The sequence below is a fragment of the Ursus maritimus genome, unplaced genomic scaffold, assembly GCF_017311325.1.
Source record: "Ursus maritimus isolate PB19 unplaced genomic scaffold, ASM1731132v1 scaffold_8, whole genome shotgun sequence".
In the NCBI taxonomy this organism is placed as follows: Eukaryota; Metazoa; Chordata; class Mammalia; order Carnivora; family Ursidae; genus Ursus; species Ursus maritimus.
Window position 1 is genome coordinate 48,300,114 of NW_024426996.1, and position 12,427 is coordinate 48,312,540.

Here is a 12,427-nt window from a genome sequence, read left to right on the forward strand (position 1 = left end):
GCTCACTCTAAAATAAATAAATAAATCTTTAAAAAAAAAAAAAGTCAGAGGGCCCCTGGCTGGCTCAGTAGGTAGACCATATGCAGCTCTTGATCTCCAGGTTGTGAGTTCGAAACTACGTTGCGTGTAGGGATTACTTAGGGGGGAAAAAAAGTCAGCTTAAAAGGAATGAAGTGGATTCCACCATAACTTTTCCATAGAAAATGCATCAGATAAATTTCCTGCTGCTGCCTCATTTGCCTAAAATAGCTGTTCAGCTTTTCTCAAGCACTCCCAAATGAGTTAACTGTTAGCTGAAAGCCACAGATGAAAACCGTGGTATAACACATAGCCCGTGTTGCTGTTGCTGCCCATGGCTACCAGAAGGATGGTGACCACAGTGCCTTTCTGCTGGATGATGGCTAGAAGGGGAGGGAAAAGAAGAGATCTGTGAAGGAAGAAAAATAGCAACTGGTTGGAAAAGTCTTCATGCTAAATAATGACATTCTAGAGCAATTAGGAATTGTCAGATTGATTTTACTGCCAGGATTATATTTTTTCAAGACTTATTTTTAAGTAATCTCTACACCCAACATGGGGCTGGAACTCACAACCCCTAGATCAAGGGTTGCAGCTCTACGAGTTGAGCCAGTCAGGAACCCCACTGCCAGGGTTATTTTAGGAACCTTGGAGAATGAGATTGATGTAAAATTTTTTAAAAGTTAGCTAATCTTACCTACATTTTGAAAGAGGAAGAAATTGTGATTTCTGTGTATTCAAGCGATATCAGACTTATGTTAGTTCTAAAGTACCATCTTATTTGATACCTCCCAATCTTTGCACATGCTTTCCTTTGTCAAGAAGCTGATACCCTCCTATAGAAGGGGCAGTCTAATTCCTAGTTTTCAAAACTCAACTCAGGTGCAATTACCTCACCTTTTCTGAGATGAAATTAATTCCTACTCTGCTATCTGAACACTTTCTGCTTCTGTCGTTACACTTACTGCATTGTATTGTGATGTGTTTGTTCCTCCTGTCTGTTTCTTTCCCCTATGAGATTGAGCGCCTTGAAGGAGAGGCCTCCTTTTTAGTCTTAACTGCAACCCAACAGATCCAGGAACACACTTGATAAATATTTGTTGAATGAGTGATCGAAGTGTCCAGAGAATGAACTGAGGAATGAATGAATGAATGAATGAATGAATGAATGAATGAATGAGTGAATGAATGGGTGAAAGGATGGCTGAGTAGTGGGTAGTAAGAGATGACTGACCCATGGGTAATTAAATAAAAATATGATACATGAGAACATAGAATTATATAGGTTACCCTTCCCAAACAAGTCACATCCAAAGTAACAGTGGTTTACTTCTTCGTCATAGATAGAATGATGCAGTCTTATAAATTGATCATGCCCCATTTTTTTCAATCTCCGCTAAGCACTACTGTGAAGTCGGGCTCCACATAAGGGAAACTGCGTCGGAGAAACTGTAACTTGTAAGCACTGTGTCCAGATTAGCATTTACGATCACTCATTTTTCATGTTTACTTGTGTTCAAAGCTAAAACATTTTGGTTAAAACAGTCTTTTTTTAGTAGAAATAGTGTATCACTTACCATATCACCCAGTGAATTAGATATATTTATTCCAATTTTACACTGAAATTTAGGAGGGTGTATTTCATCATGTAAGTACAGTAAATTGCTCTTGAACCTTGGGTTATGGTAGAAATCAATTTAACTCTAAGATGTTGGGACAATAAATTCAAGCCCTACCTCTTATCACTGGGTACTATTTTTGGTTAGGAAAACAGCTTATGTAATACCCAGTGCTCATCACATCACAGCACTGGGTGTTATACGCAACTGATGAATTACTGAATACTACATCTGAAACTGATGATGTACTTACAAGTTGGCTAATTGAATTTAAATTTTTAAAAAAAGAAAACAACTTATATGGTATGAAACCCTGTTTTTGCTGTGACTTTTTTGTGGACAGACTCCAACACTAGGGAGCATATGTATCTCCAACTCCAAAATGCAAAAAAAACTTTAAAATTCAATTTTTTCCCTTAAGTTTATAGCAAACATTTGCTGGAAAAAACCTAAACTGTTTGTTCTATAAATGTAAAGGCATTAATACTGGTTTTTTCCTCTAGTGTAAATATTTATACACTTTATAGCAGAAATATAAATTTTTTTGGACTACAGGCCTCTCATATCTCATTTGGTGGGGGGGGCAGCATTACATCTATAAATTGTGTGTAACATCTTACCTTTTCTAAAACAAAGCAATAACAAATGTGAATTCAAAAACCCAATGCTTTAAAATAAGGAATGGTAGACACTGAGCTCCTGGGAGGCAGGACAGTTACCTTTGGGTATCTTTCATGAGTGTGGGAAACAGTGCATCTCATAGGCAGGCAAATAGGATGAAATTCATAATTTTTTATATCTCACTGTCTGCATAAGCCAGCATAGCAGCAGCAGCCATTACTAAATAGAACTTTACCCTAGGATCTTCAGGTCATTCCTCATTAATGTGTCCATCACTCTACCCTTAGCTTTACAGAAGAAAGCATGGAAGGATAGATATTAGATAATTTGACCATGTGGATGGTGACAGTGGCTTCTCTGAGCCTTCCTCTGTATTATGTATCTTTAAAAAAAGGAATCTTAACATTGCCCCAAAACTAATGGCAAAGAAACTGTATTTCTCAGTTTTCACCCTGGATTTGTATCAGTGTTACATATGAATCTTGGTACAGGTTTGGGGTAGTAACATGTATCCGGTGTTTCGCCCTAGCCTACGCTCAACACTGTAATAACAGTTCTGCCCAGCATTTGTGAAAAGTGACGGAACAATGAAGGGTTGTCTCCTCCAGAGCGGAGATCAGGCCTGTTGTAGTCTCTGTTAATCTCCCCACGACCACTGCCTCATCCAGGACGGCTGTCCTTTGCCCAACACTAAAACATCCCATGTACGGATGGTTCTTTACTTTCTGGAGATCCATTTTAGTGAGTCCACCAAAATAGCTTGCCAACCTACCACAAAGACAATTGCAAAGTTACCACTCTTCAAAAATAACTGAAAATACCTTCAGACAGTATGTTCCAGGACAGTAAATGGGTTTTTCCCTATACGTAGTGTTTCTTAATGAATTACTATTTTAAAACATGGTGTTTTAAAACACCTTACCTTTACCAAATGTCTAAGTTGAAACATTTTAGTGGGCTTGGAAATAAGGACAATATTAAAGGGAAATATTGAACAATATTTAAGTGGTGCTTGCATAATTGCATTGAGCAAATTTAGAACGTGCATAGCTTGGTATATAAATGAAAGGCCACACAAAATGAACACTACTGACTAAGAGTCATGATTAAGATGGGGTTTTAAAGAGAAAGTTCTTAAAGTCTTTTTCTTCTCACAGTGCTAAGCTATTCAAGAAAAACTGAACTTTTAACATGTCTATTAATGTTAACATGTTCCCCATATACTGTGTAATGTGACTTGATAGTAACAGCCATACCTGTAAACATCAAGGGCATAGAACTACATAATTTTGAAACGATGAGCAGTTCTCGAAAGGTAGGATAAGACTAGAGAAATACAAATCATCATCACTTATTGTTTATTAAGCATCCTCCTGTGAATGGCATTTATATTTCATAGGAGGGACTCTGCCCTACAAGAACTAAAGCGAGAGGTTCAGCGTAGCTCAGGAAAAAAACAACAACCACCTAGCCATTTTCCTACTAGGGAAGTGGAGTGGGGAGCACTGTAAATTAAAACTCACGTGCAGCAAGAGACCTCTTGTGTGGAGCTGATGTTGTCTCTAAGCCAGCGCATCAGAAAGGGTCCTCACGAGGTTCTCTTTGGTTTTGTCATGGTCTCTGTCCTAGTTGATTTTTTGTACGATCAATTCCTTGCGAGCTGGGGCAGCAGTAAAGGTGGGAAGGACTAGCATTCATAGAGTGCTTCCTAAATGCCGGTCGTTATGGTGGAAGCCATACAACTCCCCACATCCCACCGTTGGCCTGCGGGCTAGGGATTATACCCCATCTGTGGTTAAGAGGACCAAGAAAGGTTTGCCTGAGGCCACCCAGCTAATAAGTAACAGACTCGGAATTAAAGTTAAGACTCCAAAGCCCTTGCTCTCTCCCCAGGACCATGCTCCTTTCCCAAGAAGCTTTCTTATTGCGCTTTTGCCTTTCGAACACTAGACATGAACTTGATGTAACAGCTGAGTAAAAAGTATAGCCTCATATGAACCATACAAAGAAAAACTGCATTATCTTATACATGTAAGTTTTATCATATGAAAGATAAAATTCTCACATCTGCCTCCTTAACATTGAATGTTACAATATTAAAGTTTATGAGTTTAGAAAGGCCAGCCTGAAACCTGGAAAATGTATCTGGGGAAGAAGCAGCTACGTAATGACACATTGCTGTCCTCTGGATGTCTGTAGCCGTTTCCATCTTAAGTACCAGAGACTTCCCGGCACCCCATCCGCAGTGCTCTGCTAACAAAATCAGACCACCTGCTGCTAAAGCTGCCCACTCCCTCAAAGCAGTTATAGGTTTTAGTGTTCCTCGGGGGTCCCTGGGTCTGTAATGTTAGATCATTTTAAGAATAGAGTAAGAAAAGTGACTCTAAAAATGGCCCCTTCTCACTCCCCATATCTGTTTATTTCACTGGCAAAAACAAGTTTTACAACTATTTGCAAAACCACTGGAGTTTTAGATTAATTAGCTTTGTTGCCTTTAATGTGGCTAATGCTCAGTGACAAGGAAGTATGTGTAGTAAGTACCAGTTAACATCCCTGGACTTCAAAAAATATGTGCAGAAGATAAGTACAAATGTCAACATTTCTAAATATTTTACTTCGGCAAAAGCCTGGATGTTTTTGTAATTCCGAGTTCATTCTGCAGATGATCCTTTTACTTTTATTTTTGTATATGATAAAAATTGTTCCATTTCAGGATTTCAAAATATTTGGCAAAATACAGAACTGACATAACTTAGAACAATGTAACTAAAACTTTTATAGTGGGACAAACACAAGATGGAAATTTTTCAACTGAGTCCATTCCAGTGATTAAAACAAAATTGCGTAAACATTTGCTATAACACATGTAGATTACTTATTAGTTCTTTATGCTTATTATGTTCTTTGATATCAAAGCAAAGTTTTAGAAATCAACCACTGGAGAAATGGCATGATTGGGAGGACTGGTGATGTTTAAAGTACATTTCACAATTATTGCTCGAATTCATTTATTGGACAAATAATTGGCTTCCTACTGTGGGAGATACCATTCTACGCGCAGTGGAAAAAACCAGATGCATTATTTCTTGCAATGTGCTTTTACAAGTTACATAATTAATTACACGGATTTGTTTTTGTGGGGATTATCCTAAACGTTTATTGAAAAATAAATATTTTTCCTTGTCATTTTACCTAGTATTCTCTGAAAATAGGTTTTTTTTTTTTAATGAAATTAAGGAACACATTTCATACCATATTGGAGTGGTAATGGAACCTTTCTAGTTAAAAAGTCTATGAAATTTCTTCTTTGTATGATTTTGAGGATTTCTTTACATGACTAAAAAAATTATTTTACACCAAAATACATGCAAAGTAGGAAAAAGATATATAGTAATAATTTTGTGATTCTAAAAATGCCATGCTTAGAATGCACGCAGTAAGTCAACCAAGATTTTAGAAGTTAGTACCACTGCTGGCAGGCTTTGTATTTTTTGTTAACTGTATCGTACAGGTTCTGTATCCCCATTTGACTTAAAGATAACTGGGGGGTGGGGAAATCTTTTGGCTGGATTATTGGGAACAAAACTCTCCTTTAGCTATGGGAAAAACCGGCCTCGAAAGTATCTAAATACTTTAAATCTCATTTGCCATCTGAGAAAATGGGGTAAAAAGAATCCCTAGACTGCAGACTTCTCAAGCAATCTTTTGTTTAAGTCTAACTCTCTCCGGTGGTCCTGTGGGCACACTGGGGTCTCTGCCGAGTTGATAATTCATTTCACACATTTGCACCTGCTCAACAGCCTCACGGAGAGAGCGCAACTGCTCAAGAACGTCTTTAAGAAGAACCACGTGAACTTGTACCGGTCTGAATCCCTGCAACAAAACCTGCTCCGTAAGTATCTGAGTTCTGCTTCATAAATAAACTCTGCCATTATGTCCCAGCCTTCACGAGAGCAGCATTTTGACTTTAGGAATTTTTAACTATTTAAAATTAATACCTAAAGGCAGTTTTGCTTCTTCGCAACATGTTACATAAATAACCAGCGTTCAGAGAGACCTTTGACCACAACCATCTCACTTATAGCAGACAAGACAACGCATTTTAAAATCTTTCTGCTTTCACTCGAAGAAATAATATTTCCACATGCCCCTTGCTTCCTTAAATCTTAAAAAGAACTAGTGAAATAAATCTTAACTCTTAAAAGCTCCCTCTGTATTGTTATCTTTTCTACTTGAATAACTTTGCAAGGGCTTTTTCAGCTTTCATACAGCACAATGAAACATATATTTTCCCTTTCAAAAATATTTATGAATATTTGGAGTTGTAAGAAATTATTAGGTATCAGGCCCTCTTAACATTTCAAGGATCTAAAAAAGAATATAATATATAAAGCCCTGTAGTAAATGTATTTGTGTTAGTAATATATCTTTTGTTTCATGTAGTTTCCACATATAATTTATTTTCATTTATATATATTCATGTTTAATGCTTTTGCTTTTTATACTTCAAGAGGCCTTTTCTAAAGATGTGACCCCCTTGGGGGTCGTTGCTTATCCCCAACCATGCTGGGGCATGAGTGAGTTTATTTGTAGACACTGAGAGCCAAGGACCATGTCGTCCCAAGGAAGGAGACCACTTTTCCAGCACGGGCAGTCCGTGTGTTTATCTCTGCCCCTTCTCACTTTTATTCTTTCTTCTCTCTCATCCACCCGATCTGGATGGGAACTGTGTGTGCCCACTAGCCTAGACACCCCCCGCCCCAGTGGCCAGGAAGCAAAAATTGGATGGCTTGGATTTGAGATGCCGAGAGGAGAACCGAGGGGGGTTGAGAGCACCTGCTCGCTCATCTGGGGGCAGAGTTCATAGCTCACAGCCTGCAGTCAGCCCACTCTTCATGGTACAGTTGAGTCGGCATCTTTTCCGGATGTAAAAAATTCGTGTCTTCACGCATGCTTTTGAAGGCAGGAGGAGCACAGGAGTTCCCCAAGTTAGAAAATGAATCCTCACACTCAGAATAACAGAGATTCCCAGTGACCTCACAACAATCGTTTCTGTTTTATCTTTAACTTACAGACGGGTATGCTTTCTCGCAAGATGAGAATGGAATCGTGTCACAGTCTGAGGTGATTCGCGCATACGATACCACAAAGCAGAGACCCGACGAGTGGTGATGGGATGGGGGCTGCGAGGCAGGGGCTGCTAGCGCTCTGTGGAGAGCTCCCAGGTCTTACCGGATCTGCTGGCCAATTCCAGTCTGGTCGCGGGAGGGGAAAGCGGATCTGAGCTCATCGCATTGACTGACCGTCAGACTCGTGTGTATTACAGACATAAGCACTGTGCAGCTCCACTGTAACACCATCTCTTTCAGATTTTTTAAAGTACTTGCTAAGTCTTTGTAAGCAGAAATTGAAAATGAGCTTGTATCTTGCCAGAATGCTGTCTTAAACTGAGAATAGGTCCGTAGTCTTATGCCGTTACTCCGGGGCTGTAACTATCAGTTTATTGGATATACCACAAGGCGACCAACCATGAAAAACTCTGAAGTGGTAATAATTTATAGGGACTCTTGATATCCAGACTTAGATTTCAGAATATGCTGAAAAAAACCAGCACTCTTCTCTAAGGAACTGACTCACCTTCTTGAGCAAAATTTCTAAACAAGACATTAACAAGCGTTTGTGTCAAAAATTGTCTTGATAAATGTTTGCCAAAGACGTTCATTAAGTGTATTTCTCATTCAGTAGTCATTTGCCCAGAAATTTAAGAGAAAGTTTACCTCCAGTTCTGCTGTAAGATCTGCATGCTTGATTTTTCAAATGTAAGAGTGGTTTGCAAAAATGAGTATTTCAAGGCATTTGCTACTAAAATCCGTGGTGTTGCACCTTTGGCCTTACAAATGCTTCTTTCTTGTTTGTCTTGTTTACTTGTTAACGTTGGAGGGCCCACATGGCAATGTGACTCTGTCATTATGATACTGATTTTTAAATTGTACGTCTCCGTCATTTCTGATGGGGGGTCCTCATCCTTTAGATTTTTCTAAAAATCTGGCTTCTGCTGAAGATTGAGTGCTGTCATTTTATCTTAACGTTTTCTCTCTCAAGAAAAATACGCTTAGATATTTACGTGAGCTCCCCAGTGCTTCCGTGGAGATGTTTGGATGTTTTGTCGGATAAATGCATGGGCTTTTGTAATGTACATGGGCTCGGCTTTTGTCCTGTGTTTGGGTTCTTTCCATCAGTTCCTGCTAGAGATGCCTGCTGCCGAACATAGCCCACCCCGTGTTCTGGTGACTGCCCCTGTACTGAACCCTGAGAAACCACAGTTTGCTTGTCAAGCAGCTCCCCCAAATTAGTCACACGCTGCTAATTGGGACAAATAAGTAGTACATATTCCCCATTTTAAAAACACCTATTTTACTCAAGCCTATAACTTTACAGTCAGAGACACTCTTCATCACAAGTAAATTTTGTTACTATGTTTTTAAATGTATGTTCAGTTTAAGTTTTTTCAGCATTTCCAAGCCATCTCCTGAAAAATGCCTATTTTGCTACCAACAATAAATGGTGAAGGGGCTGTTTAAAAACCACAACCGGTTTTCTACACTCTTTTTAAAATAATGCTTTCATTTAAAAAAAAATAAAAAGGAATTCTAGTTTTCAGATACACTTCAGAGATCGAAGCAAACTTTTTGCCTTTTATTCAGAAGCCTGTTTGCCTTTAAGTGGATTTACCAGCAAAATAGGTAGAACTCCCTCTTAAAAAAAAGCAAAAAACAAAAAAAAAAGTCAACTAGAATTGCCAGGAGAGGTGATTTTCCAAGTCACTCCTTGAGTTGAATAATGTCACAATCTTTTTACCCTTTTTCTTCAAGATCTAGATTTAAAATTCAGTGGTATGTCATTTCCTTCTCTGTATTTTTAGTTATTTAGTTACAAGTATGCCTCCCCCATTTTCTAGAAATGAGAGGGGTTATAACTAACACATACATAATTCTAAAGGGGGCAAGGAGTTGACGCCGTTCACTTCCTAGACTGTTCCCATTTGGGGATTAAGATTATTGCAAATCGAAACTCCTAGAAAGACCGCAGGTGTAAGAGTCAAAGACCATCTTCAAAACTCTGAGGTCACAGATTTTGTCTACGGAAGGGATATTCAGAGCGGCTTTCCTGGGCCTCCCCCGGGCGATAGTCAAGGTCAAACCACACAAATCAAAACGCAAGAACAAGGTACATCCCTGCAGAGAAACACTTCATCGCAGTTACAGGCACGAGCTGCTTCCCTTTGCCTCTACCCCAGCAGTGGCACCCTTCTCCCAGATTTTCATATCAAAATATGATGGATGTAATAGAACTGAATCTTCTAGCCTAAAAAAAACAAAAGTTTTATTTTTATCTTAAAACATGGATTATTTCTATGGAGCTCTTCAACATGAGTAGAATACTCATGTTAATTAATGTATGAGACTGTGGTCTGAAATATGGCTAATTTAGGCCTTTTTTGTCCCATAGTCCTATTTTTGAATTATTACGTCAATTCCTTTGCTTCTTGGGTGAGGGAGGGGGTTGGACAGCAGGGAGTGACCTCCTTGGTAAAACTTAACAGCCTTGCAGTCACAGTGACTTTATAGTGTTAGAGAAAACCCTCTGCATTTTTAACCTTCCAAAGAGGGAGGAAAGTGAGAGTTTTACCAGGATTAAAACAGCTGAAGTGACTTTTTAACTTGTATTTTCTGAAATAAAGGACACATACTCTTCAATTAAAAAGTCCCTTGTAGGGACTTTGGCAAATGCTAACACCATCTTGCTTTACAATGTTTACAATTCAGAAAATACTACTTACAGCAGAAAATCCTCATTCATTTAACATTGAAAAGCTGGGAGTTGCTTCTTTAATGTTGAATAGTACACAGTGATATTGAACATGAACTTTCTACATGTTTTATATATACATATAAAAATATATTGGTAGCTCACACCCAGAAAGATGCTATTTGGCAGAAACTGTTAGCAGGAGAAGGGTGTTTCTCAGGAATGTAGCAAATTTAAAATGATCTGTGTGTTGCCTGCCCTCCCACACCCCGATCGGTGTCTGATGTGAGCCTGATTGAGCAGTGTTGTGCAGTTAGTAGAAAACCTTTCTCTAATCAAGTCAGGTGAACATGTATTCTTATTCAATAATATTACTCGTTTACATGAATTGTATAGTCATTGAGTGGAGTCAGTAATTCCTCTTACTTTTCAGGGGGAAAAGTGAATTCCAGAAATCAACATTTATTCTGATTATTAAGTTTTATGTTTTAATTTTACAATTTAGCATTCTAAATAACAAACATGAACCTCACATGATAACTTGTTCTGCATTCTGTGGACTGTACATCACTGATAACTTGTCTTTTAAAACGTTCTTTCAGGAAATGAATGCTAGTCTGAAAGTAATAGGTTGTATATTTGTAGTTTTTATTTGTAACAATGTCCTAATTATTACCATGCTAAATGATCATCAGTGTATATTTTTGTGCAGTTGGCCTATGACAGTTCTTGGTTCTAAAACTTATTTTATCAAATAAGCCTATATATAATCTTATAAATAACCATTTATAAAATTTATCGTGAAAATGCCCACCCCACTCACATCATGTAGACCAGACCTGTGGAATTCTTTTTGTAAATTCATGTAATACCATGCAGTTCGGTGCCTAATAAATGCTTTTTAATGACGAACATTTCTATAATGCTTCTTTAAGAGATCATAATCTGATTTTTCTCACATTAAAATAACCGAAGTCACTTGTGAGACCTAGTTATACTTTGCTGCATTTTAATTAACCTTCGGTGGCTATTAAAATGGAATGTAAGTTAAACTTTGAAGGAAAGGAAATAAATGTTTTCCATTTTTCGTCTTGATTTATTTTCTGTATGAAAGCAGCTGTGTTTTTGATAGGTTTATGGTTTGCATGAATTAATATTTAAAGTGGCCTAGGCCAATGCATGGCTATTGCTGTAAATCTTGATGTTTATTTCTGCCTTATAAAATTCTATCATGGCCTACCTGGAATTTAATATTCGGTGCACAAATTAATTAGTTCTCTGCACCACTTTTTTTTTAATAAGTAAATCATTTTACAAACAAATTTGAACAAATTTAATTGCAACCTTTGTTTAGCTTGCTTCTAAGAACTTTTCTTCATAAAGCTCACAAAACTTCTCAGCAAATAAATCTCCCGTAAGTAGGAAAAAAGCTAGATTTCATACATGCTTACTCTGAATTAACAGCAACTTTCCATAGGTCAGTCTGCTCTTGCAAAAACGTGAGCAGAATATTAAAAAATAATAAATATTTCTATGTTTCATGGTTCTAGAATAGAAGCCGTAAATGCAGTGAATACTGTTTGCTGTTTGTTTAGCTACTTCAAGCTTCATTTTTCACATTTTCAAGGTTATTAGGTTTAAAAAAAAAGGCAGCCTTGGAAGGCCGCTGCTATGGAGAATTGAAGTTTGCATTAAAGATAAAATAGTATTTTCAGCTCCATGAAAATCCATTCCCGCCGACACTGCTGTCGAAATCGTGAAGCTGCATGAGGGGAAAGTACTGAGTCTGTGATTATAGTTTTCTCAGGTTTGTTTCTCTCGACGTTCAATGCACTGTGTTTTATAAATAGTTATTAAATTTCAGTAATATTCAGTTCTCTGCAGTGTTATGTGTCATTGGCCTTTTGTGAATGTGCATGTTTTAAACTGCAAATTTTAAACATTTTGTCCTCTCATTGTTATTAAAAATGAAATAAACTGTACCATTACATAAAGAAATTGTTTCGGTTTTAATTGCTAGTGTTAGAAACTGGGTTGCTTTATAAAACCTTCAAAGCCACTGTAATTATAGTCTAAGAAGGTGTATCCACTTCACAATATTTTAACATTTTGTTGACCACCCGGGTGATACAGAAAATTGCCCCTCATGTTAGTCCGGCTAAAAGAGCGTGAAGCGGAGCATATGGAGTCTAGTTCGGTGGGAGGCGGGGTTAATTAATTTGAGTCCCCCTCCCAAAAAAAATTTTTTAAATAAAATTCCAGTATTTTGATTCTTCAGTCAGAAAATCCTCCCAGGATTGTCCCCATTACATATTTAAATCAGCCAGCAAGTCAACAGCTAATTCCTGGCTCCGTCCTTT

General features: G+C 37.8%; 1 protein-coding gene across 1 annotated transcript in view; it reads left to right on the forward strand.

The window, feature by feature from the left end:
- Nucleotides 1–12,057, forward strand: part of ATP8A1 (ATPase phospholipid transporting 8A1) — a 223,768-nt gene extending 211,711 nt beyond the window's left edge. Inside the window, exons 35-36 of the mRNA XM_040624838.1 lie at nt 6,059–6,150; nt 7,333–12,057. Of these exons, the coding sequence (XP_040480772.1) occupies nt 6,059–6,150; nt 7,333–7,430 (190 nt within the window). The 3' untranslated portion in view covers nt 7,431–12,057. The remainder of the gene's footprint in view (nt 1–6,058; nt 6,151–7,332) is intronic.
- The last annotated feature ends 370 nt before the right edge of the window (nt 12,058–12,427 follow it).